The 24353-nt window shown below is 35.2% G+C and overlaps 1 protein-coding gene across 1 annotated transcript in view; it reads left to right on the top strand.

The window, feature by feature from the left end:
- The window catches only part of LOC134533678 (protein CEPU-1-like), a 381962-nt gene that overhangs the window by 118818 nt on the left and 238791 nt on the right, over nucleotides 1–24353 (top strand). Inside the window, exon 2 of the mRNA XM_063371224.1 lies at nucleotides 13016–13223. Coding sequence (XP_063227294.1) covers nucleotides 13166–13223 — 58 coding nt within the window. The 5' untranslated portion in view covers nucleotides 13016–13165. The remainder of the gene's footprint in view (nucleotides 1–13015; nucleotides 13224–24353) is intronic.

A 24353-nucleotide genomic window follows, 5' to 3' on the forward strand; every position in this document is an offset into this window, starting at 1 on the left:
AATTTCAATATCCGTTATACTTAAATGTCTTTCAGAACTAATTACGTTTTACGTAATTGTATCACTGAATAATAGTTTGGTTATCAGTCAATATTTTAAATATTATTAAAACACATTTTAACTGGCAAATTAGTCTTTTCTTTGTTTTTACTAGCTCAGTCTCTTTCGGTAGATCAAACTGTCTCAAGACTTCTGGACCTGGGGCTATTCTTTAAACATTCAAGACAATTAATGACTTTAACAGATTTTAACTTTGATATCGTACATATTACTGATCAATGTCAGTTAACCAGGTCCAGTATGTACAAGCTACAAGTCTTTACGTAGTTAAGTAGTATTAAGTTGTTTTTGCGAGTTTCAAATTAGGTCTTGATCGTAAACATCATAGTTTAAGATATCTTGCCATTAAAATAGGACAGGTAACTTCTCGCTGTTCTTGTTAATTCGGGGATGGGGCAAACAAACCTCGTCGCGTCGTTACAATACCAAGAGGCTGTGGAAAACCTCTCCGAACCCCTGTCTCTCCTCCGATGTTGCTGGTTAGATCTCACTCTCCTCCGATGTCGCTGGTTGGGTCTCCGTCTCGATGCACCTCCTCTCGTGCTGCTGGTACTCCAGCAGGACTGGCGTCGGTCACCTGGAGTCGTCTAGAAGGATGATGTCCTCCGGTACACCGTCTACGATGCCGTCTACCGCTGTCGAACTCCTTCCATCTCGAAGATTGATATTCCTTTTCTTCTTTTCTTCTTAATTCGTCGTTGATCCAGTTCTATTTATGCTGTTAGTCAAAACTTATCGTCGTCGTCGATTCTTTAGTAGAGCTTCGAACATCGGTAACTACCTCTTCTTCATTGTGTAGTTCCGGTATTTATTATAAAATCATCAATTTCACGTAGATTCTAGCTATTCAGTCGTCGTACCAATGTTTTACGTGATATTCTTACATTCATTTATGACTAAATCACGGAGCTCTTTCTCTCTAATCCTTCTCCCATGATAGTAGAACAGAAACTCCAGTTCCAATTTGTTTCAAACAGTCAAAGCTTTCTCTATTGAACACTCTCCGAAATCACACTGGAAATACTAAATTCTTTAAATAAAATATATGCGCAGTCGAGCGTCCAATCACATATACTCTTTCCTCAGTAATGACCCAAAAACAATATTAAAAGGTGTAAGCTCATTTCCTATTCGTCGCCGTTTAACAAATGTTTGCAAAGACATTTCATAAAATTATTACTTAGATAAAACATGAAAATACTTAAAGAGTAAAACCAAATTGACCTGACCATAGAGATACAATACTGGTAAATATAATTCATAACAGGACTAAGACAAAGTCATAGAGGTAAGAAGTAAAATAATAAACATAAAATTCATTTCTATTGAGGGCTTCTCAAATACCTCTATAATATTATAATTTTTGTATAATTACCAATTTTCTTTTTATTTTATTTTATAAAACCAATATTTTCTGTAAAGGATGGCTTAATTGGGTTAAAATGCAAAAAAAAAATATTCTTAATTACTTCGTTATTTTACCTGAAACACGTACGATAAAATTGTTTAAATTCTATAATTTTATCACAAATTTTGTATGAAATTACTTTTTGATAAGGTGTCCTATTTCTGTAGTGGTTGAAAAAAAAACAGTTTATTTAAAAAAGTAAAATTTCCATTCTTTATACGTTATTAAATTCATTCTGTTTTTATGTTAATAGGTATATAAATAATTATCTACATTATTTTTCTGAAAATATATTCATACGACCTACCATTACTGCAAGGGATGGAATAAAGAGGGGTTGAATGACAAAATGGGAAAAAAATGTGCCTTAGTAGGCAAACTATTGAATTCTTTAAAATTGTTTTTATACCCTATTTTCCTATCTTAATTTTGTGTGAAACAATTTCTGATAGATTTAACTATTGCAATCTGTGGATAAATATATGTTAAATTATCAAATGAGATCCATAATTCTTGTTGTAGGCTCATCATCAAATCCGTTAAATTTTTTTGTAAATGTTATAATTTTTATCTTAAACATTTCTCTGAAACATTTTTTGGGAATCCAAACTATTATTGCAAGGGGTTGAAAAAACCGAATGCAAGAATATGAAAATAAATAAAACTTCTCTACCATGTACACTATCGAATCCTTTCTTATTGTAATTTAAATTTATAAATATTGTATAAAACTAGTTTTAAAATGAATTTTTTTATTACTAACCGTTACTACAAATGCTATAATTAACAACGGTTGAAAGTAAAAAAAAAATCTCTTGTTTAAATATATACTATAAAATCTGTTTTAATTTATTGTATGAATCCTCAACCTTTTTTAAAACATTGGCTTAAAGAATTTTTATAAAATGAATCATTACCGTAAACGCAGGGATTAAAATGAAAAAAAAAATTATAAATGTCATAAGTATTGAATTTGTTTGAATATTTAAAACCATCTTAATATTATCATATAAATTTGTGCAACGCAAATTTTTATACGAACACGTTATTAGTGCATGTGATAAAAAAATAGAATTTGAAGAGAAAAAAAAATTAATAAGCATATATGTTGGCGTGATATGAACTTCGTTTTAAGTTATTCAATGCTCGATGCATAGAGTTCAAAACGTTAATAATATTTTTGCTGCATGGGAAATGAGAAAATATTGGAGAACTTAAGTATGTTATGTACATTAAGTTCTTAAGACTTACCAGAAGTTTATAAAGTTTCCAAAATATTTTCAACAATAAAGGTACTTCGAAATCTACCTATACCTGTAGACTGTGGCGAAAAGGGGTTTATTTTTAATTATTTGCTACCACAAATTTAAGTACAGTAAACTCCCTATTATCTGCGGGCGGGTGATCCACGGTGCGGATTATCCGCGCGTGCTACGAAAAATATAGTACATATTTAAATCTGTATTTTATTACAAGTGAGCAAATTTGAACTGTACTGACGAGTGAATTGTGTGCAGTTTACAGTAAAACGCCACAGGCCTTCTCGGAACTCACGCAGTAGGCTGGTATGCGTCGATATTTTTTTCTCTGTCGCACTTTTTTTCTAGTCGTATTGTTGAGCACTTTTATGTTTACATTACTGAAATGTAGTGTATGTTAATTATTCAGTAAAATACTAAAATTTTAGCATCATTTAAATTTTTTTACTGTTAATTAAAACTTTTACTGTACATAAATGTTTATATTTTTAAGTAGAAATTAATGTTTCCTTTTTTGTTTCCCATCTTCGGCTCTTTTGCAGATTATCCGCGATTTTCACTATCCGCGGTGGCCCTGCCACTTAATTTCGCGGATAATCGGGAGTGTACTGTATACTGTACAATAGTGAAGTGAACTCTTCTGAAGGTAATATTGTGTGCACAGCATAATACTTTAAGAATTTTCTGTAAAGAAAAAAAAGTATTTAATGGTTTGAATTTGAATTTCTATAAAAACTCTTTCAACAATAATCATTTCAAATAATATAAGTTCACAAAATTCCATTGAAATTAAAATAAAATCTTCTCCCTTATTAGTTTGTAGGTAGTATAAGTACTAACTGGATAAAACATTTGTGTAACATTAACTATTTGAATGACTGAGCACATGTTAAGTTATTCGATTTACCAAATTAAAAAGTGATAAAAAATATTTATTCATTAATACATTTTATAGGTTTTAAAATATTAAATATATTAAAAAATTGTTGTTTTTAATATTATTATTTATATTTTTTCCCACACTTAACAAACCACAATATTTAACTTTTTTAATCTTTTCAAATGAATTTAAGCGTTTGCCATATAAACATGGAAATTTTTTATAGGAATTTTTATTTATTTATTGGTATTTACTTCTTGTTAACATGGCCTATGCGAAATAATACGCAAAATATGGTGCGAGTAATTTCTCACATTTGCTTGCTTATAAGGCTTTTTATCCGGAAGAAAATAGTCTGGATATTGAAGTAGGTTTAGGTTATTGGTTCCGACAGCAGCCATTTGCCGGGCAAAGTAATTTCGATGGCCGGCGAACCCAGTTACGTGATTATTGACTCGTGTGTAAATGAATGCTTCCCCTCCCCCCCCCCCCCCCCCCTCATCAAAAAGTGTGGATTGCAGCACCTGTCCCAATCTGGCCCTTGCTGTCGGCGGGACGTCCATTCGCGACTGCAAATCAACCCTTGTTCGACCAGCGCCCCTCTTTGTTGCCGGCTGATGGGCTGTTGCCCGGGCCGGGCGGGGAGGGGGAGGGGGTTGGACGAGCATCGACAAGCGCGCACATTACTCTGGGTCTAAATGTTTCCTCCCTTCCTCCGGGCTCTGCTCTCCCGGCACACGCCACACCACTGCGAATTCCCCAATTATTTGTTGCAACGCGTCCCGATTAAAACGCTTGAAAAGTTATTAATAGCGCAATTCATGCCTCGCGCCAACGGAGTGCGCTACATGACACACCACGGCCGGACAGGAAGATGGGAGAGAGAGAGAGAGAGAGAGAGAGAGAGAGAGAGAGAGAGAGACTGCATGGCGACAGAGGGATAAAAATGGGGAAAATGAGACGATTACAATGCAACACTGATTAGCAATCAATAATGATTTAGCCCAGAAATGCTTCCCGCTGGGGAGGCAAAGCTTTCGCGTTTATGAAATCGACAATATTTCAAAAGACCTCGGTGATTGATATTGAAAAGTACAAGCTGTGATTCGAAGCTAACCATTCAAGGTTAAATCGCAGTACAAATTTCAAATTACTTTTTAATTTGCCATTTTGTCCACGCATAACACTCAGCAGTGAATACGAGACATGAAATTACTTCTTTTGTATATTTTTATTACATAATAATGCCTGAAAACTTGTTTAATATTGAAGAATTGCAGTCTCTTCGAAAAGAAAATATTGGTATTTAATTTTGAAATTCAATTTCTACGTTACCAATTTCGGGAATGTGTAGACTATACAGTAATTTAAACAAGATATTAAATATTTTTTCTTGGGTAAACGCATATTCCTTTTAAGCTTACGTAGAATAATTATTATATTATGCATTTATAGGATTGCACAATTGGAGCATTGTAGGAAATATTTAAATATTTAACGTATTTAAATGACTGTATTAGTTAAAACATTATAATACGTTTCGTGCTATGGATTTTATTAACATGTATAATTTTACATCAGATACCTTATAAGAAAATTAATGGAAAAATGTTCTAGTCTGAAATAAATAAAAGTTTATTTTGCACTAACAATTGCAATTTTACAACGCATACCATATAATTTTTTCATCAATTATATATTCTTATTTTATATATCGTATCATGTTTTATTTATGTTTCAACGATAACAATTTTCATTATAAACTAATATTTGTTTACTTGATAAAATAATTAATGTATTTATTAGCTTTATGAAATAATTGCGGTAGATTATGAAATAAATATATATATTTCAATTCAAAAATTCATAAAATTTTAAAAAATATAAGGAAACATTAAAAATATAAATAAATGGCATTGGAAAAAACACGATTTATCTCTTGCCTGTTAAAGAAAAGTCACAACTTGGAGCACAACACATACGACCCTGTCCCTTGTCGTGCGTGCTTCGGCGTTATTTTGGATCAAGAAGGTGTGCCTAGAGATGTTTTGTGTTAAAACTATGTTATGAACAAACACCGAATACTTAGTTTCTGTCATACATAACAAAATTTATAAATTTAAAGTTGCCACAATCTTAGAAATTTATTTACAATAAAAAATAAAAATTAAACTCTTTTATTTTTACTCAATACTTGGAACTAACATTTATACATATATTTAATTATTTAATTTTTAAAAACCTTAATGTCCGCTGACTTTAAAATAAAAATTTTGCAAAAAAGCCAAGTTCAAATGAACGCTATTGTTATTTTTATCAAATAACTTAAAACTTTTAAATTTAAATGTTTTTCACGGATAAACGCAATAATATAATATAATGTAAAATTCCTGAAATAATATGAAATTTAGGAAGTTATATTTTTTGTGCAACTAAGAGACTTGTGTTTTCTTTGAAAACTATAACATTTAAATGTCATGCCTCAAAATATTTTCATATAACGTATTTAAAAATTACGTTAATATAACTTATTAAGTTTGTGGTTAGCTCAAAACCATTTCGACAACGACCTTTTTCCTCTAAATGAGCCACGTAATGTAAACCTGTACCTCTTGCAAAGGTGTTCGTGGCTTTTATGAAACGCAACAATAGTAGCTGCAGTGCTACCAATAGTGCAAGTATAATTCATGATTTTTTAACCTTCACCGTACTTAAAAAAATGTTTATTTTCCTTGAATAGTTCTCTTTTGTTTGGTTGTTTCATAAACTATTTATAATGCGTGGCATTAGTTGCACGATGTAGAGGAACAAATAAAATACCGAAATTAAGAATAGATTACGAAACGAAGTTAATTGTTAAAGAATGCTTCTCTATCGTTCTGACAAACCGTTCAATATTTTAAACAATATATAAATACTTCCAAGAATTTTCTCTATCAATAATTTACAACAAGCTCAAATTTTAAAACCATACAAACACAATAAATTAGAATTTTTTTTTTAAATGTTTTAATCTAAAGTAAATATTTATAAATACAAAAACATAATCCTACCACTTAACAAAATTCCAATTAAAAAAAATTATTCAAATATTTTTTTGCAAATTAATTTTCATAAAAAAGGAATATAAAAGTTGTTTAAAATAAAACATCTACAATTATTTTTATATGTATTATTAAATTCCGTTATTCACCATGTCCCTATAATAGAGTAACTTAACAAAATATGCTCGATCATATTTAAATGGTAGTCTAGCTTTAGATACCGCAATCGAAAAAAACTGCATTAAATCAAAAATATATTTTCTTTTATATAAATTTCGTGACATACCGACCAGCAGATACACTTTAGGTTGCGATTAAGCCCGCCTTACGTGATGTTAATTGTTTTCATATCATCTAATCCCCATAGGTATAAAAGTAAGCTTGACCGTTTGTATATCAGTAGATAAGAATGAATTTGGTTCTTTACACACACGATACTTAATGTGCCAACAGAAAAATAGCCTCCATAGTTGCCGGCCATAGCAGCCACATATATGAGAAGAAATAAAAATATCGCTTTAATCTGACTAAATACGGTAAGGACACCAACATTTCAGCATTGAAATCTAAAATAAACTAACCCGGGAAATGGATATTTGTTATTTTTTCTTATATACCTAATTTTCCTAAAATGCAAAAAATGTGTCTTTATATACTACCTATATATATAAAAATATCTGTGCAATGTTTAACTTATTGAAAATTGAATTATACGGCTATGCTATTGTGAAAATACAGTTATATTAAGTAAAAATTAATATAATTGAAAAGGGGTCTGTTTTAATTAAGGTTTTTCATGAAAGAAAAAAAACTACATGCAATTATTAATTTCATCGAAATAATTCACAGCAATAATATCCTCATTTAACTTTACGAATTAAAATTCTACCGATTTTTCAACTTGATTAACAATTAAAATTATTAAACTTGTGTAAAAAATTGTAAAATAAAATAATTGTGACAAAGGAAGAAGTACATATTTTAAAGTAACATTAATGCCCATAATTCTTAAATTCGTAGTGAAATAAAACCAGCGTGCTTTTATTTAAACAGGGGTGCAATAAATATAAATAATTCGTTTATCCATAAATAATTTACAAAAACTTATTTATTTACAAATGTAGGTTCGTTCAATTATAATTAACTTTTGGTTCAAGGCTATTCCACTGATTCTATACACTTTAACTATAAGTAAAAAAGAAAAGCTACGTAGTATGAAATAACTGAACAAACACAGTTATGTATTAAAAGTGAATTATGGCAATTTGATACCGAAAAAAAATTAATAAATCTTTTTTGCTTAAAAGAACAATTGTTTTAGTGTAATATTTAGTTGTTTTTTTTTGTTGATGGGATTTGAATTAATAAAAAAAAATTCATTCTATTCGGAGGCGCTCATTTTCCCAATACACTATCAATATTACAAGAGAAAGGGAATACAGATTGTGTCCATGTAGTAATGCCAGATTTATAAAGTATTATTTCAGTTGCGATAACTATTTTCTATGATATTTAAGTTTACCATTTGTATTTGAGAATGTTTTGTCTATATATGTATATATATATATGTGTGTTTATGCTGTAACACGTGGGTCCGCCATGTTGACGACTTCGGTTCGGCGGTAGCGATGACGGGTTCTCCCGTCTGTGGGCTTCATTGTGGTGTTCTCAAATACTAACAAGCCACAGGCGGGAGTTCGACCACACCTAGACGCTCACGACAACATATTTTTAATTTCCAGGCACCCAAGCACGAGGCTACAATAAATGGCCCCGTGAATGAACTACTCAAATCGCAGGTACTGTCAATTATTTTCATAACCTCGCAACTGGGGAGCTTGTAAAATGACGCTCTCGTTGTAGAGAGCGCCCGTGGCTTGTTAGTGTTAGAGAACATTACGACTTGGCCCGTAGGTGGAAGACACGACAACACTCACGCCTACCGCCTTCTCGCAGTGTGCGTTTCAGAACTGAGCCCCATGTCACGTCACGAACTTCCAACCCGATGATCGACAAAGACGAGGATCATATTGTATTCACAAGAAAGTGACAACATTTTACCTACTTACATTAACACCATCGCATCGTTCAACCCGGTTCAATTGTAAGCCTACTAGTGATCGGCCTTCGCAAACAATTAAATTTTGATTTTAACTACATGATGGATGATTTCTATTTCATTAAGAATACCGTTGGAAATGATGTAAGCAATAGCAAATTTTAAATAAAACTTAAAATTTAGAAAACAATATATAAATTTTGTAATGAATTTCTAAGTTGAAAGTTTGTCTTACATTTACAAATTTTTTTTTGGCTTTGAAAGCGCATAAGTATTTTTCCTGAAACACATTGTATCAAATAATGCTGTATTTATTAAAATAATGTATCGCAGGATACAACATTTATTTTGTGATATTACTACTACAAAAAATTTATGAATTAAATGCAATATTTTGGCTAATCGTTAACAAAATTTAGATAAATTCGTATCTCCATTACAGTCACATCTAGGACACGAGGTCGAAGAAAAATAACTATAGCCAATGACCTCCCGAATCCCTTTAAAAAGATGTGTCGGTCCATTTCCAAACACTCTGAATAAATGCTGCTTTGAATGAGGATTTCATCAGAGGAGTAATGGTGTGTATATATTACAATCTATGTAGTTTTTTAGAACTAAACGTTTGTTATAATACAACAAATCTTTTCAAATTATGATTGTTTAACAGTTTTAATTTTCCATATAAAAGGGTTTAACATAATCAAAAATTAAAAACCTTTTTGAATAAATATTATAACATTTTTGCTACATACAAATTTTTTTTTTCAAAAATGTGCATTGAATTCAAAATGTTGACACAAGTTCATTAGGGAAAAAATACAATAATGTTAGTGAGCCTTTCAGTACTCGCCAGTGATGGAAAACATCTAATCTCGGTAACAAGGGAAGTGGTATGTACTCATGTTGCAAATAAACTTATAATACAAAATATAGACACGAAATATAACGTAAAAATTCCTAAAATTATACCAAGCATAATAAATATAATAAAATAGGGTTATAAACTACATTTCTTGACGCAAATCACACGTAGTTTCCGCACCCGGTGGTAGAATTCGCTGCCAAAGCAGCTACGACATCTATGGAATCATTCAAATTGAAGAAAGAAAGATTAAACTATATAATGAAACGGCTCCGATAAAAGCAGAAAAGTCTTGAAAAATATTGAAACCCCGTCTTTGGACCTGATTTTCGACAAGGAATTATTTTTTAATGCTGCCATATTGTTAAAAACATTAAACAGTTAACACTGTGATGTTTCATTTTGGATTTGTAAACTTCAGTTCGTGCCATCCGACACAGATGGAAGTGTTGTTTTTTTCTTTTAAATATGGTTTATAATTTCATACAACTGGTCACATTGTTAAAAATTTAAAAGTTAGTAATAAACGTGGATAGAAAAGTTTTTTTTTCTTAACTCCAATTTTTTTTTTTTTTTTAGGGTCTGTTGTATTTGTTCATTATTTTAAAGAAAAGATTTGATAAATTTCAAACATTCTTAAAAACTATTACATGCAATAAATTGTAAGGAGTATGCAAAATTTAATCCATGCCAAAAACCATAATATTTTTAGAAATTTCGAATATAATGTGAACATTAATCTACTCACTCTACGTGTTGTCATTTTCTTATATATTTCTCTCAAATAGTGTTTGAAATTTTAATTACAAGCCCATCTACACTTATATTGTATTGTATTCAGTTTTGCAGAAATATAAAGCTATCACCTTTTATTAAAATCATTAGAATTTCTATACCTAATTGGAAAAATAGTCAAAACTGACATATTTTTTTATAAATTTATTATATATCTACCACGCATAACATTAACTATTTCCCATGTAAAAGGATTAGAAGCCATTATTTTTTTGCAATTTATAAAAACAACCTCACAACTTTCCGCCGTCTTGCTATAAGAGGTAGAAATATTAAAACCAAACCAATTTTTTTATTTTTAATGTGTAATAATTACGAGATAAAGTTATAAATTTAAGAAAAGGTTAAAAACAATTGGTAGATTTATTTATATGTTTAATAAACATAAAATATTTGTTTCATCCAGCTTGATTAGCTTACGGATATGATTTATTGGTAATATAAGTGTACTCTCCTTCTAATCTCCAATCAAAGTTAAATTCCGTAAAGAGAAATAAATGTGCCAATTTTATTTTGTGTCTTTATCGTACTCAATATCTTTTCTCCAACTTTATGAGTTCTGGAGAATTTATATTTGTAGTAAAACGAAATTCACCACTCCTTAACCGTTTGAGCAATAAAACGTCACCATTATAAATAATCGTGGATTATAGTTTCCAATAAAAATTATCTGCAAACGCGGTTACAATGTACTTTTTTGTTTTTGTTTTTGCGTGATGCTTGAAAAAAGAGAAACGGGAACAGAAAATCGGACAAACAAATATCATAAATACTTATGTCAGTTGTAAAAAACAATTTCTTTTATTAGTTTTGTAACTCCCAAGTCTGCATATTATTTTTTTATGATTTTATTATTAATATAGATATATGATGCGTGCATGGAGCTGAGCTACTTGATTGATTGTTTATTTTTGAGATATAATAACACTATAAATAGATCATGTAATAAAAATGTAATCACCGCTAACTTGTTTATTTCTTCAGTTGAATAAACCAACAGGTCCACAGTTCTCCAGCCAGAGTCGTCGCGAGTGGAACAAACCTGTCGCAGTCTGCCTCACTCTCAAGTCTGGTCCATCGCCTTCCACAAGCCGGAAAAAGCCCGCAAACAAATAAGGGTCGTTTGAAAAAAAAAATCCCATTAGCGAGGTCTCAGATGTTGTTGAAACAGCCTCCAGCGACTCTAATGATAATTAAGGCAGGTGGCAATAATTAGACGCGAACGGCATTCGTTTCATTCATCTCTCCCACAGACACGTATCGCCATCCTCCTTTGGTCTGGGTCTTGCGCATCTTCCCTTTATCACAACCGCGCTGGCCTGCTTACAGCGAAACATCAACGTTTACGTGGCGCTGCGAACTAATGGCTAGAAGGGAAAAGGAACGAGTGGGTCACACTTTGCAGCGCTTTTTTGTGTTAATCATCGTAATTTTTCAAGGGGAAGGCGTTATATTGTGGCTTGTTCGCGTCAGTTTTAGTTCTTCAGTCTTGCTGGGAAAGACAGAGGCGAGTGATTGCTTGTGGTTGTATTAGAATGTTAATAACTGCATGTTTCGTTTAAAACAATCGTGTACGTGACTCAAAAAAAAAAAATCATTTTGTATACATCAATTATTTTTAAATATAAATAAAAATATATAATTTAATGCTTATGATCCCGAAAGTAAATTTGCATTTCCTTAAATTTAAAATTAGCATTTACTGCTGTGAAAAATTTGTTTTTAAATTTGCCATTATATAGTTGTAATTATAGTTATAAAGTTATTATCTTTATACACGCAAACAAAAGGCCTTTTTAGGTCTGGTTTTCTTTCTGTAGGATGACATTTCTGTCTGAAACGCCTCATTAAAAGTGAGAAATATTTTTAGCGTTAAATTACAAATATTTATAATATTACGTAAGGACATTATGACAGTAGTTTTGTTTACGTAAAAGGTAAACACCAAAAATACGTTATGTGACTTTGTTTCAAAGTAGCTATATATAAAACCATTTAGTTTTTAAATTTTACTCGATTATAAATGACCCTTTTTTTTCAATGAAACATTTATAGTTTAAAAAATAAATTTTCTTTAATTGTGAAGTATTTTCATGGTAAAACAGATAAGATTTTTAAGATTTAAAACAATTTTTATACACTAATATGAAAATATTCTCTTTGTATAAATGTAAGCCTATGAGACCAAATAAAATATATAATTTATGAGGTTAATGTAATCAAAAGACAGAAAAAATAAACATTTTGCATGTAAGTGTATCTTTGAACCATAAATACAATATTTTTATACTAAATTTATTTTCTCTTTTTTTATATTTATATGCTACTTTAAACAAAGAATGCAATGCAATGCATTTGCCTCTTTACAAAGTACGTAGGCCTATGCTTAAATGAAGATCTGTGAATAGTTCTTAATTTTTATTAATAAAATGTTAGTGGAATTATATGAAAAAACAATAAATATAATTTTATCTAATTTTTTAATCGAAATGTAATAATTTTTATGTAATTTTAGACGTTACATTAAGATCTAAAATTGTGTATACAAATCATTACGTAAAAACAAACTGTTTCGCGTCTAGTTCGTTGTTTGTACTCCGAGAAAACCCGGCGCTCACGGCCACAGTCTCCGCCGTGTGTTGCAGGTGGCCTGGCTGCGCGTGGACACGCAGACGATCCTCACGATCGCGGGTCACGTGATCACCAAGAACCACCGCATCGGCGTGACGCACAGCGACCACCGCACGTGGTACCTGCACGTGCGCGACGTGCGCGAGCGCGACCGCGGCTGGTACATGTGCCAGATCAACACGGACCCCATGAAGAGCCAGGTCGGCTACCTGGACGTCGTGGGTGAGCGCATTGCAATCATCCGTATCGGGCTCTTTAAACATTATATGGATAATGTGAAATTAATTTTTTTTCCGAATATCTTGCAAAATAAGGAAATTTTCATGTACCCACTTTTTACTAAATTAATTTTTATTTAATTAATTACTTAGAAAATTATATATCTATATATATGTTTTCAAAGTTTTAAATTAGAAACAGTAAAATTAAAATTATAAAAATTAAATCTTTGGTGAATTACGATTTTGTTTTCTGTTGAAATCCGAAATACCTATGTGTCGTCAAAATTCCAAATAATAATCATTAAAAATTTCAAACGTTGATTTAACAGAATCTCATATATTAATTTAATATTTTCTTGCAATTTATAATTATAGTTTATAACATTTATTTTAAAACTTCACATAACAGTAGTATATAATGGCCTGTCTGGTGACAGGGTTCAGAATGTGAAGCCGTGGAGCCGTCTGTCACCATAGATTGTGACATCATGGTGGCCATCTTGGATGACCTTTACCTTAGTGGCCATCTTGGATCCGCCATCTTGGATGAAGTCATTGCCACAATTTTGTTTTCACAAACTTTCCGTTATTTTGAATTCTGCCTGATTTATTTATAGAACTATCCGCCATTTTATTTTCTAGAACCTTCCGCCATTTTGAAATATGACGTCACCGTTGCAATTTCCGTAAGGGCCACCATCTTTAAAATTTTTTATTTATTATATAAGCAATGTTAAAATTTGTGGGGGTCAGTCTGCCAGCAGCCGCCATGGGGGCAGGATCGGTTTCCCTTTTTGTGATTTTTTCCCATGCCAGGTTCGAACTGTGCCATCAACTACCTCTCTCAATAACCTAGTTAGGTTAGGAGTGAAAGGTAGGACAACACTGAAAGCTCGTGAACCAAGGCTCAATGAAGTGTGTTGGTTTGATGTGAGGTTAGTTGAGACAAGAACATTGGCCATGCACAATTACACAATTAGGAAAGTTTATTAATAAAATTTGATTTCATGTAAATAATTTATTTCAAGAATAAATAATTTGTTCATTTTTTAATATTTTTACTTATACAGCTTTGCCATATCAATTAAATAATATCTCTTGAGTATCGTTTTTTACATAATCATTATAAATTATTATATAAATATATCTTTATATTTATATGTCATAAGCAAGGGCCCCGCTATTACAAAAGGTAACTAACAAACATTCAGATACAGACAAAAAAAAAATATCTTAATTTTATTTGAATAATTTCTCTTTCTCTAATTATCATTTTTATTTTAACGTTGTCGTTATGCTGTTCCGAAAAAATTTAGCTTGCTGCGTTGCAGAATTTAGACGAAAATGTCCTACGTGATTCAGTTCAAAAAATAAATACATTTTTGACATGAGTAGTATAGGATAGCCGGAGCTGGCCCAGGCGCCAGGCGGTGGATTGTGATTGTCGGTCCGCCATCTTGGATTTGTGACGTCACGGCGGCAAAAATTCCTCAAAATTCCTCAAAAAAGACTCAAAATGACTCAAAAAATCCCGTTTTAAGAAAAAATTTCCCTTTTTCGAGGGAAAAATTCCCGTTTCGAGGGAAAATTTCCCGTTTTATTCCTCAAAAATCCCACCGGCTAGAAATGTCCTGATAGAGGCTTAAGCATCCTTAACTCAAGTCTCAGTTAAGCCTCTATCAGGATGTGACCTTGACCTTGACCCCGACGGCCATCTTGGATCCACCATCTTGGATGACGTCATTTCGTTTTCTCTAACATTCCGGCATTGTGTTATCCGCCATTTTGAATTATGACGTCATCGTTGCAATTTTCGTTACGGCCGCCATCTTTAAATTTATTATCCGATTTTAATGAAAAAAAATTTAAAAATTATAAAAAAATTAAATAATAAAATTTTTAATAAAATATTTAAAAAACAAACATTTACGACACGGAGCTCAGAGTCCTCGGTTCAAACCCGACGAGTGCAAAAAAAATAAAAATGGCGACCGATCCTTCCCCCCGCGGTGGCTGCAGGCATACTGACTCCCACCACTTTTTTTCAAAGCATATATATCGTCAGGTAGAATGACGTCATGTCTGCCATCTTGTTTTCGTCTGCTGGAAGCCATCATCAGTGTATCGTCGGCGAGAGTGCGCTGACGCCATGTTAGTTTAATTCTTATCCGCTAGAGTGCAGTAATCATTTATTATTGCTGTGACACCCGACATCTTGTCATTTGGCCGCCATCTTGAAAATCCGTAATTATTTAGCTAGAAATTCGGGAAAAGTTCCAAAATTCAATAAATAAATTTGTAATCTATATACTGATTGATTAGTTCGACTAATGTCCTTGGAACGATCTAGGAAAAAAAGGAAATATAACATCAATTTAACATAATAGTAACAGGTTCAAGGAATTAAACACCACAAGTTCTTTTACAAACATAATATTTATTACATAATTTCTATTCTACTACAGGATCATTTGCGAAAGCCAGCTATCTTATAATCATTTAGTTCCGCAGTGGTGTGAAATGACTAATTCTTAGCTCCAATCGGTTTATACTAGACAGAGTCCAGCCAGAACCTTTACAGACATAGTCCACCTCTTCTTGACAGAGTTTCTGGATACCGTTTATAACAGTTTGCTTCACATCGTTAGAACTGTAAATTACTGCAGCCGATGTCTTGAATGCACACTTCTTCACTTTGTCATCGAACGGATATGGCTTTCCATATATACAGTCCAACCACAAGTTATATTTCAAAGGTCCGTTTGTTGCTACATCATCAGTAAGCTGATTGATTATGTCCTCTCTGATATCATCAAGAAAATTACAAATGTCTTTCGACTCACCTAACGTATTTAAATAATAGTAGTCCTTCAATGTTCCACGAAATGCAGACTGCGCCAAGTAGAAGCCATTATCGTTCACTTGTAATGCGCCGAACACAGTCTTAGGTTTATTTTCCTGTTCAGACGTCATACCAATCGGTTGCTGCACATCGGTTTTCTAGGTTGTACGCTCACGAGCCTTCAACCTAAACCGAGGAGTCGAAATTTCTGCAGGTTGTTCAGCAGTAGGCACACGGACTTCACCTTTACAGTTTTTCGCATGTCGTCGCAAATTATCAATTCGAGTAAACCATTCATGACACTCATCACATCGAAACTTCATGCGAGATGGATTCTTCGTGCATTTGCTCCGCTCAAGTCTTCGTGCATCATGAGCAAATGCGATCGACGTATCACAGTAGCTGCAAGGATACCGTGGTGATGAAGACGAACCTTTCAGACCCGATCCAGATACCGACGTTGCCGCAGTTGCACCATCTCCAGGCATACTCTTATGAACATCAATGCATCGTTGTTGCGCCGAAACCTTTACTTTCTGCCGAACAGCAGGACCTTTGCATGCCTTCATGTGCGTTTTCATATTATCTTTTCTGGCAAACTGCTTATGACATTTCTCACAAACAAACATTTTACGATATAGGTTCTTGGCACATTCTCTATTCTCATGTCGTCGAGCATTGCTGTTGTTTGAGAAAATCTTGTCGCAGTAACAGCACCGATGTTCGTTAGTTGTTGTCGATTCGGCATCCATTGAAGTCTCCATTGATGGCGAACCAGCGTTCGCCGAGTTTCCCTGTGCAGCCAGCACTAGCGGCATAAAAGTCTCTTCTGCTGGCGGTACCACGTCTGTTGAAGTCTCCTCCAATGTTGACGCCATCGTTGCCAACGGGATCTGCACCTTCTCCATCGTAGCTGTCGTCAAGGTCCCCGTAGACGATGGTACAACCTCCGAGTTCGACGTTAAAGACGGTAAAGATGCCATCGAGGTCTCAAGAACAGCTAATTGACACGACTTATGCACCAGAAGAAACAAACTAGGTGATCCTTACACCGCCGACGTAAGTAACAAACTGAGCGTCCTGCTGTCTAGGACTCGCTTATATACATGCACCGTATGGAATAATACGCTAGTCAAATCAAGAACCATTTACAATAATACTAGAGTCAAATCTACAAATTATAAAAGAGGATCATTTGATCGAAAAAAATATCGATCTCTCCAATATACGCCAGGTTCCAAGAGCTACAATTCACGTCATCAGATCCATCTACATTTTGCTCCTATGCTTCAATTGGCCATTAGCTGCAAGTGCTCCAACAGCTCGATCAGCTTCAACACGTAATGTACGCAATGTACGCGCAATAAATGCAATTTACACGCAATAAATGTAATGATTACACAGTACACACAGGAAACGGAACGTACACACAGTACACACAGGAAACGGAATGTACACACAGTACACACAGGAAACTAAACGGACACACAGTACACACAGGAAACGGAACGTACACACAGGAAACGGAACGTACACACAGTACACACAGGAAACTGAACGTACACAGAGTACACACAAGAAACTGAACGTACACACAGTACACACAGGAAACTAAACGTACACACAGTACACACAGGAAACGGAACGTACACACAGGAAATGGAACGTACACACAGTACACACAGGAAACTGAACGTACACACAGTACACACAGGAAACGGAACGTACATACAGGAAACGGAACGTACACACAGTACACACAGGAAACTGAACGTACACACAGTACACAAAGGAATATGAACGTACACACAGTACACACAGGAAACTGAACGCACACACAGTACACACAGGAAACTAAACGTACACACAGTACACACAGGAAACAGAACGTACACACAGTACACACAGGAAATGGAACGTACACACACAGCACACACAGGAAACTGACCGTACACACAGTACACACAGGAAACGGAACGTACACATAGTACACGCAGAAAACGGAACGTAAACACAGTGCACACAGAAAACGGAACATACACACAGTGCACACAGAAAACGAAGGTACACACAGTGCACACAGGAAACTGAACGTACACACAGTACACACAGGAAACTTAATGATCACACATACAGTAGCGGAAACACACAGGCTTAGTTGGAAATCAGAATACAAGAAATAAAAAACATTAAATTTTTACTTTCAATATTTTATTACTTCTCAACATTACACAAATACAAGTAAAAGAAGCCATTATTGTATGTAGCCAGCTTTCCTCAGTTCTTTGAGTATGAAGGATATTTCTTTGATGCACGGATAGTTTCCTGCACAAAGCGAGCCATGTAGAAGTCTTAGCCGGTCAACCAATATGTTTGGTATTTTTCCATGATGTGTAATCAATCTCTTCTACCACCATCTTACTTGCTTGTTTATTATAAATACTTTTAATATCACAATCATCCCAGTGATCATAATAAGCATTATCAGATTTATTTATTATAACACGACGTTTCCATCCTTTCGGTCTCAGGACATCGCCACATTCTTCGATCATGTCAGCTCTAGGTGCTTCATCACAGTCTATGCCTTTGTCAACAGCCTCAGAGTCACTGTAACAATCACTGTAGAAGACATCCTCTTCATCCCAGATTACCGTATGAAAAACGCTATCGATGATGTCGAAGTGTCTTCATCGTCTTCATGCTTCCTTTTTAGGAGTCCATCATTTTTACAAATAATGGAGGATCTACTGAATATAGGCTTGAATGTATTCTCACTTTTCACGGTGTTGATACTTCCATTAGTTTCAGTCTTCCCGAAGCCATTAGCATCCTTCAATTTATGTTCTTCCTCACGATCGGGTGAGCTAATACCATCACGCTCAGGACAAGGAAAATTATTGTCATAATGCAGATCACCTCTTCTTTAGTCTAGTGGATCCATCGGTGTCCTCTATGCCATAAGTAGTCTTGACTTTACATGTTCTACCATGTCTTTTTAAGCTGTCAATTCGTGTTAACAACCTGCTACAACGATTACAGCTTAACATGTTGCGTAGTGGGTTTCTAGCACAATCATTCTTCTCATGACGTCTAGCATTCCTTCTCATGACAAAATCCTTGCCACAGTATCTACAGCGGCTTCCTTCCGATTCAGCTATAGATAACAAACCACGATCCATGGTAGCTTCTGTGACTAATGTTAGATACAAACTGTCAGTTTTCTCCAATTGGAACCATTTCTTAAATAGAGTTTTTGAAATATTTCATCAGCGAGAGTTAAGTTATCTAATGCAAAGCAAATTGATGCAAGTAGTTCCAGCTGTCGTCAACAGATGGCGCCACGTGTTGCTTGCAGGTAAATAATATATATTTCATTAATGTGGGATGCGGAACGCTCACTATCGATCGCAAAGGGAGGGTGGCTTCGATAGTATCCAAGGAGAAAAAAGTTCGTCCTTCCTGCTAGTGCTTCTCAGATTTCTCACGGTCCACAATCTTGGATTACGACGTCACAGCGGCCATATTAAATGGGTGTGACCTTGACCTTTGAACGAAACCGCTGGAATGATCGCAAGCACACGGATTAACCATCAAAATATAGATAAGAATAATCAGGAGCACACAGAGAAAACCATCATAATATTGGCAAGAATAATCAGGAGCACACGGAGAAAACCGCCACAAGTTTTCTTTGATATCATTAAAATACAAAAAAAATTTTAAAAAAATAAAAACGAAAAAAAATTCAAACATTCTGGCTTGTACTAGAACTCTATCTTTGCTCAACAATGAGAAGTTCACAAGCTAGCAGAATGTTTGAATTTTTTTTCGTTTTTATTTTTTATTATTTTTTTTCTATTTAAATGATATCAAAGAAAACTTGTGGCGGTTTTCTCCGTGTGTTCCTGATTTTTCTTGCCAATATTATGATGGTTTTCTCTGTGTGCTCCTGATTATTCTTATCTATAATTTGAAGGGTAATCCGTGTGCTTGCGATCATTCCTGCGGTTTCGGTCAAAGGTCAAGGTCACACCCATCCAATATGGCCGCTGTGACGTCGTAATCCAAGATTGTGGACCGTGAGAAATCTGAGAAGCATTAGCAGGAAGGACGAACTTGTTTCTCCTTGGATACTATCGAAGCCACCCTCCCTTTGCGATCGATAGTGAGCGTTCCGCATCCCACATTAATGAAATATATATTATTTACCTGCAAGCAACACGTGGCGCCATCTGTTGACGACAGCCGGAACTACTTGCATCAATTTGCTTTGCATTAGATAACTTAACTCTCGCTGATGAAATATTTCAAAAACTCTATTTAAGAAATGGTTCCAATTGGAGAAAACTGACAGTTTGTATCTAACATTAGTCACAGAAGCTACCATGGATCGTGGTTTGTTATCTATAGCTGAATCGGAAGGAAGCCGCTGTAGATACTGTGGCAAGGATTTTGTCATGAGAAGGAATGCTAGACGTCATGAGAAGAATGATTGTGCTAGAAACCCACTACGCAACATGTTAAGCTGTAATCGTTGTAGCAGGTTGTTAACACGAATTGACAGCTTAAAAAGACATGGTAGAACATGTAAAGTCAAGACTACTTACGGCATAGAGGACACCGATGGATCCACTAGACTAAAGAAGAGGTGATCTGCATTATGACAATAATTTTCCTTGTCCTGAGCGTGATGGTATTAGCTCACTCGATCGTGAGGAAGAACATAAATTGAAGGATGCTAATGGCTTCGGGAAGACTGAAACTAATGGAAGTATCAACACCGTGAAAAGTGAGAATACATTCAAGCCTATATTCAGTAGATCCTCCATTCTTTGTAAAAATGATGGACTCCTAAAAAGGAAGCATGAAGACGATGAAGACACTTCGACATCATCGATAGCGAATTCATACGGTAATCTGGGATGAAGAGGATGTCTTCTACAGTGATTGTTACAGTGACTCTGAGGCTGTTGACAAAGGCATAGACTGTGATGAAGCACCTAGAGCTGACAAGATAGAAGAATGTGGCGATGTCCTGAGACCGAAAGGATGGAAACGTCGTGTTATAATAAATAAATCTGATAATGCTTATTATGATCACTGGGATGATTGTGATATTAAAAGTATTTATAATAAACAAGCATGTAAGATGGTGGTAGAAGAGATTGATTACACATCATGGAAAGATCCAAACATATTGGTTGACCGGCTCGCTTTGTGCAGGAAACTATCCGTGCATCAAAGAAATATCCTTCATACTCAAAGAACTGAGAAAAGCTGGCTACATACAATAATGGCTTCTTTTACTTGTATTTGTGTAATGTTGAGAAGTAATAAAATATTGAAAGTAAAAATTTAATGTTTTTTATTTCTTGTATTCTGATTTCCAACTAAGCCTGTGTGTTTCCGCTACTGTATGTGTGATCATTACGTTTCCTGTGTGTACTGTGTGTACGTTCCGTTTTCTGCGTGTACTGTGTGTACGTTCCGTTTCCTGTGTGTACTGTGTGTACGGTCAGTTTCCTGTGTGTGCTGTGTGTGTACGTTCCATTTCCTGTGTGTACTATGTGTACGTTCCGTTTCCTGTGTGTACTGTGTGTACGGTCAGTTTCCTGTGTGTACTGTGTGTACGTTCAGGTACCTGTGTGTACTGTGTGTACGTTCAGTTTCCTGTGTGTACTGTGTGTACGTTCAGTTTCCTGTGTGTACTGTGTGTACGTTCCGTTTCCTGTGTGTACGTTCCGTTTCCTGTGTGTACTGTGTGTACGTTTAGTTTCCTGTGTGTACTGAGTGTACTTTCAGTTTCCTGTGTGTACTGTGTGTACGTTATATTTCCTGTGTGTACGTTCCGTTTCCTGTGTGTACTGTGTGTACGTTCAGTTTCCTCTGTGTACTGTGTGTACGTTCAGTTTCCTGTGTGTACTGTGTGTCCGTTTAGTTTCCTGTGTGTACTGTGTGTCCGTTTACTTTCCTGTGTGTACTGTGTGTCCGTTTAGTTTCCTGTGTGTACTGTGTGTACATTCCGTTTCCTGTTTGTACTGTGTGTACGTTCCGTTTCCTGTGTGAACTGTGTGTACGTTTAGTTTCCTGTGTGTACTGTGTGTACGTTTAGTTTCCTGTGTGTACTGTGTGTACGTTTAGTTTCCTGTGTGAACTGTGTGTACGTTCAGTTTCCTGTGTGTACTGTGTGTACGTTCAGTTTCCTGTGTGTACTGTGTGTACGTTCCGTTTCCTGTGTTTACGTTCCGTTTCCTGTGTGTACGTTTAGTTTCCTGTGTGTACTGTGTGTACGTTCAGTTTCCTGTGTGTACTATGTGTACGTTCAGTTTCCTGTGTGTACTGTGTGTACGTTCCGTTTCCTGTGTGTACTTTTCGTTTCCTGTGTGTACTGTGTGTCCGTTTAGTTTCCAGTGTGTACTGTGTGTACATTCCGTTTCCTGTGTGTACTGTGTGTACGTTCCGTTTCCTGTGTGTACTGTGTAATCATTACATTTATTGCGTGTAAATTGCATGTATTGCGCGTACATTGCGTACATTACGTGTTGAAGCTGATCGAGCTGTTGGTGCACTTGCAGCTTATGGTCAATTGAAGCATAGGAGCAAAATGTAGATGGATCTGATGACGTGAATTGTAGCTCTTGGAACCTGTGTATATTGGAGAGATCGATATTTTTTTCGATCAAATGATCCTCTTTTTTAATTTGTAGATTTGACTCTAGTATTATTGTAAATGGTTCTTGATTTGACTAGCTTATTATTCCATACGGTGCATGTATATAAGCGAGTCCTAGACAGCAGGACGCTCAGTTTGTTACTGACGTCGGCGGTGTAAGGATCACCTAGTTTGTTTCTTCTGGTGCATAAGTCGTGTCAATTAGCTGTTCTTGAGACCTCGATGGCATCTTTACCGTCTTTAACGTTGAACTCGGAGGTTGTACCATCGTCTACGGGGACCTTGACGACAGCTACGATGGAGAAGTTGCAGATCCCGTTGGCAACGATGGCGTCAACATTCGAGGAGACTTCAACAGACGTGGTACCGCCAGCAGAAGAGACTTTAATGCCGCTAGTTCTGGCTGCACAGGGAAACTCGGCGAACGCTGGTTCGCCATCAATGGAGACTTCAATGGATGCCGAATCGACAACAACTAACGAACATCGGTGCTGTTACTGCGACAAGATTTTCTCAAACAACAGCAATGCTCGACGACATGAGAATAGAGAATGTGCCAAGAACCTATATCGTAAAATGTTTGTTTGTGAGAAATGTCATAAGCAGTTTGCCAGAAAAGATAATATGAAAACGCACATGAAGGCATGCAAAGGTCCTGCTGTTCGGCAGAAAGTAAAGGTTTCGGCGCAACAACGATGCATTGATGTTCATAAGAGTATGCCTGGAGATGGTGCAACTGCGGCAACGTCAGTATCTGGATCGGGTCTGAAAGGTTCGTCTTCATCACCACGGTATCCTTGCAGCTACTGTGATACGTAGATCGCATTTGCTCATGATGCACGAAGACTTGAGCGGAGCAAATGCACGAAGAATCCATCTCGCATGAAGTTTCGATGTGATGAGTGTCATGAATGGTTTACTCGAATTGATAATTTGCGACGACATGCGAAAAACTGTAAAGGTGAAGTCCGTGTGCCTACTGCTGAACAACCTGCAGAAATTTCGACTCCTCGGTTTAGGTTGAAGGCTCGTGAGCGTACAACCAAGAAAACCGATGTGCAGCAACCGATTGGTATGACGTCTGAACAGGAAAATAAACCTAAGACTGTGTTCGGCGCATTACAAGTGAACGATAATGGCTTCTACTTGGCGCAGTCTGCATTTCGTGGAACATTGAAGGACTACTATTATTTAAATACGTTAGGTGAGTCGAAAGACATTTGTAATTTTCTTGATGATATCAGAGAGGACATAATCAATCAGCTTACTGATGATGTAGCAACAAACGGACCTTTGAAATATAACTTGTGGTTGGACTGTATATATGGAAAGCCATATCCGTTCGATGACAAAGTGAAGAAGTGTGCATTCAAGACATCGGCTGCAGTAATTTACAGTTCTAACGATGTGAAGCAAACTGTTATAAACGGTATCCAGAAACTCTGTCAAGAAGAGGTGGACTATGTCTGTAAAGGTTCTGGCTGGACTCTGTCTAGTATAAACCGATTGGAGCTAAGAATTTGTCACTTCACACCACTGCGGAACTAAATGATTATAAGATAGCTGGCTTTCGCAAATGATCCTGTAGTAGAATAGAAATTATGTAATAAATA

Source organism: Bacillus rossius, chromosome 7 (assembly GCF_032445375.1).
Source record: "Bacillus rossius redtenbacheri isolate Brsri chromosome 7, Brsri_v3, whole genome shotgun sequence".
Taxonomy (NCBI): Eukaryota; Metazoa; Arthropoda; class Insecta; order Phasmatodea; family Bacillidae; genus Bacillus; species Bacillus rossius.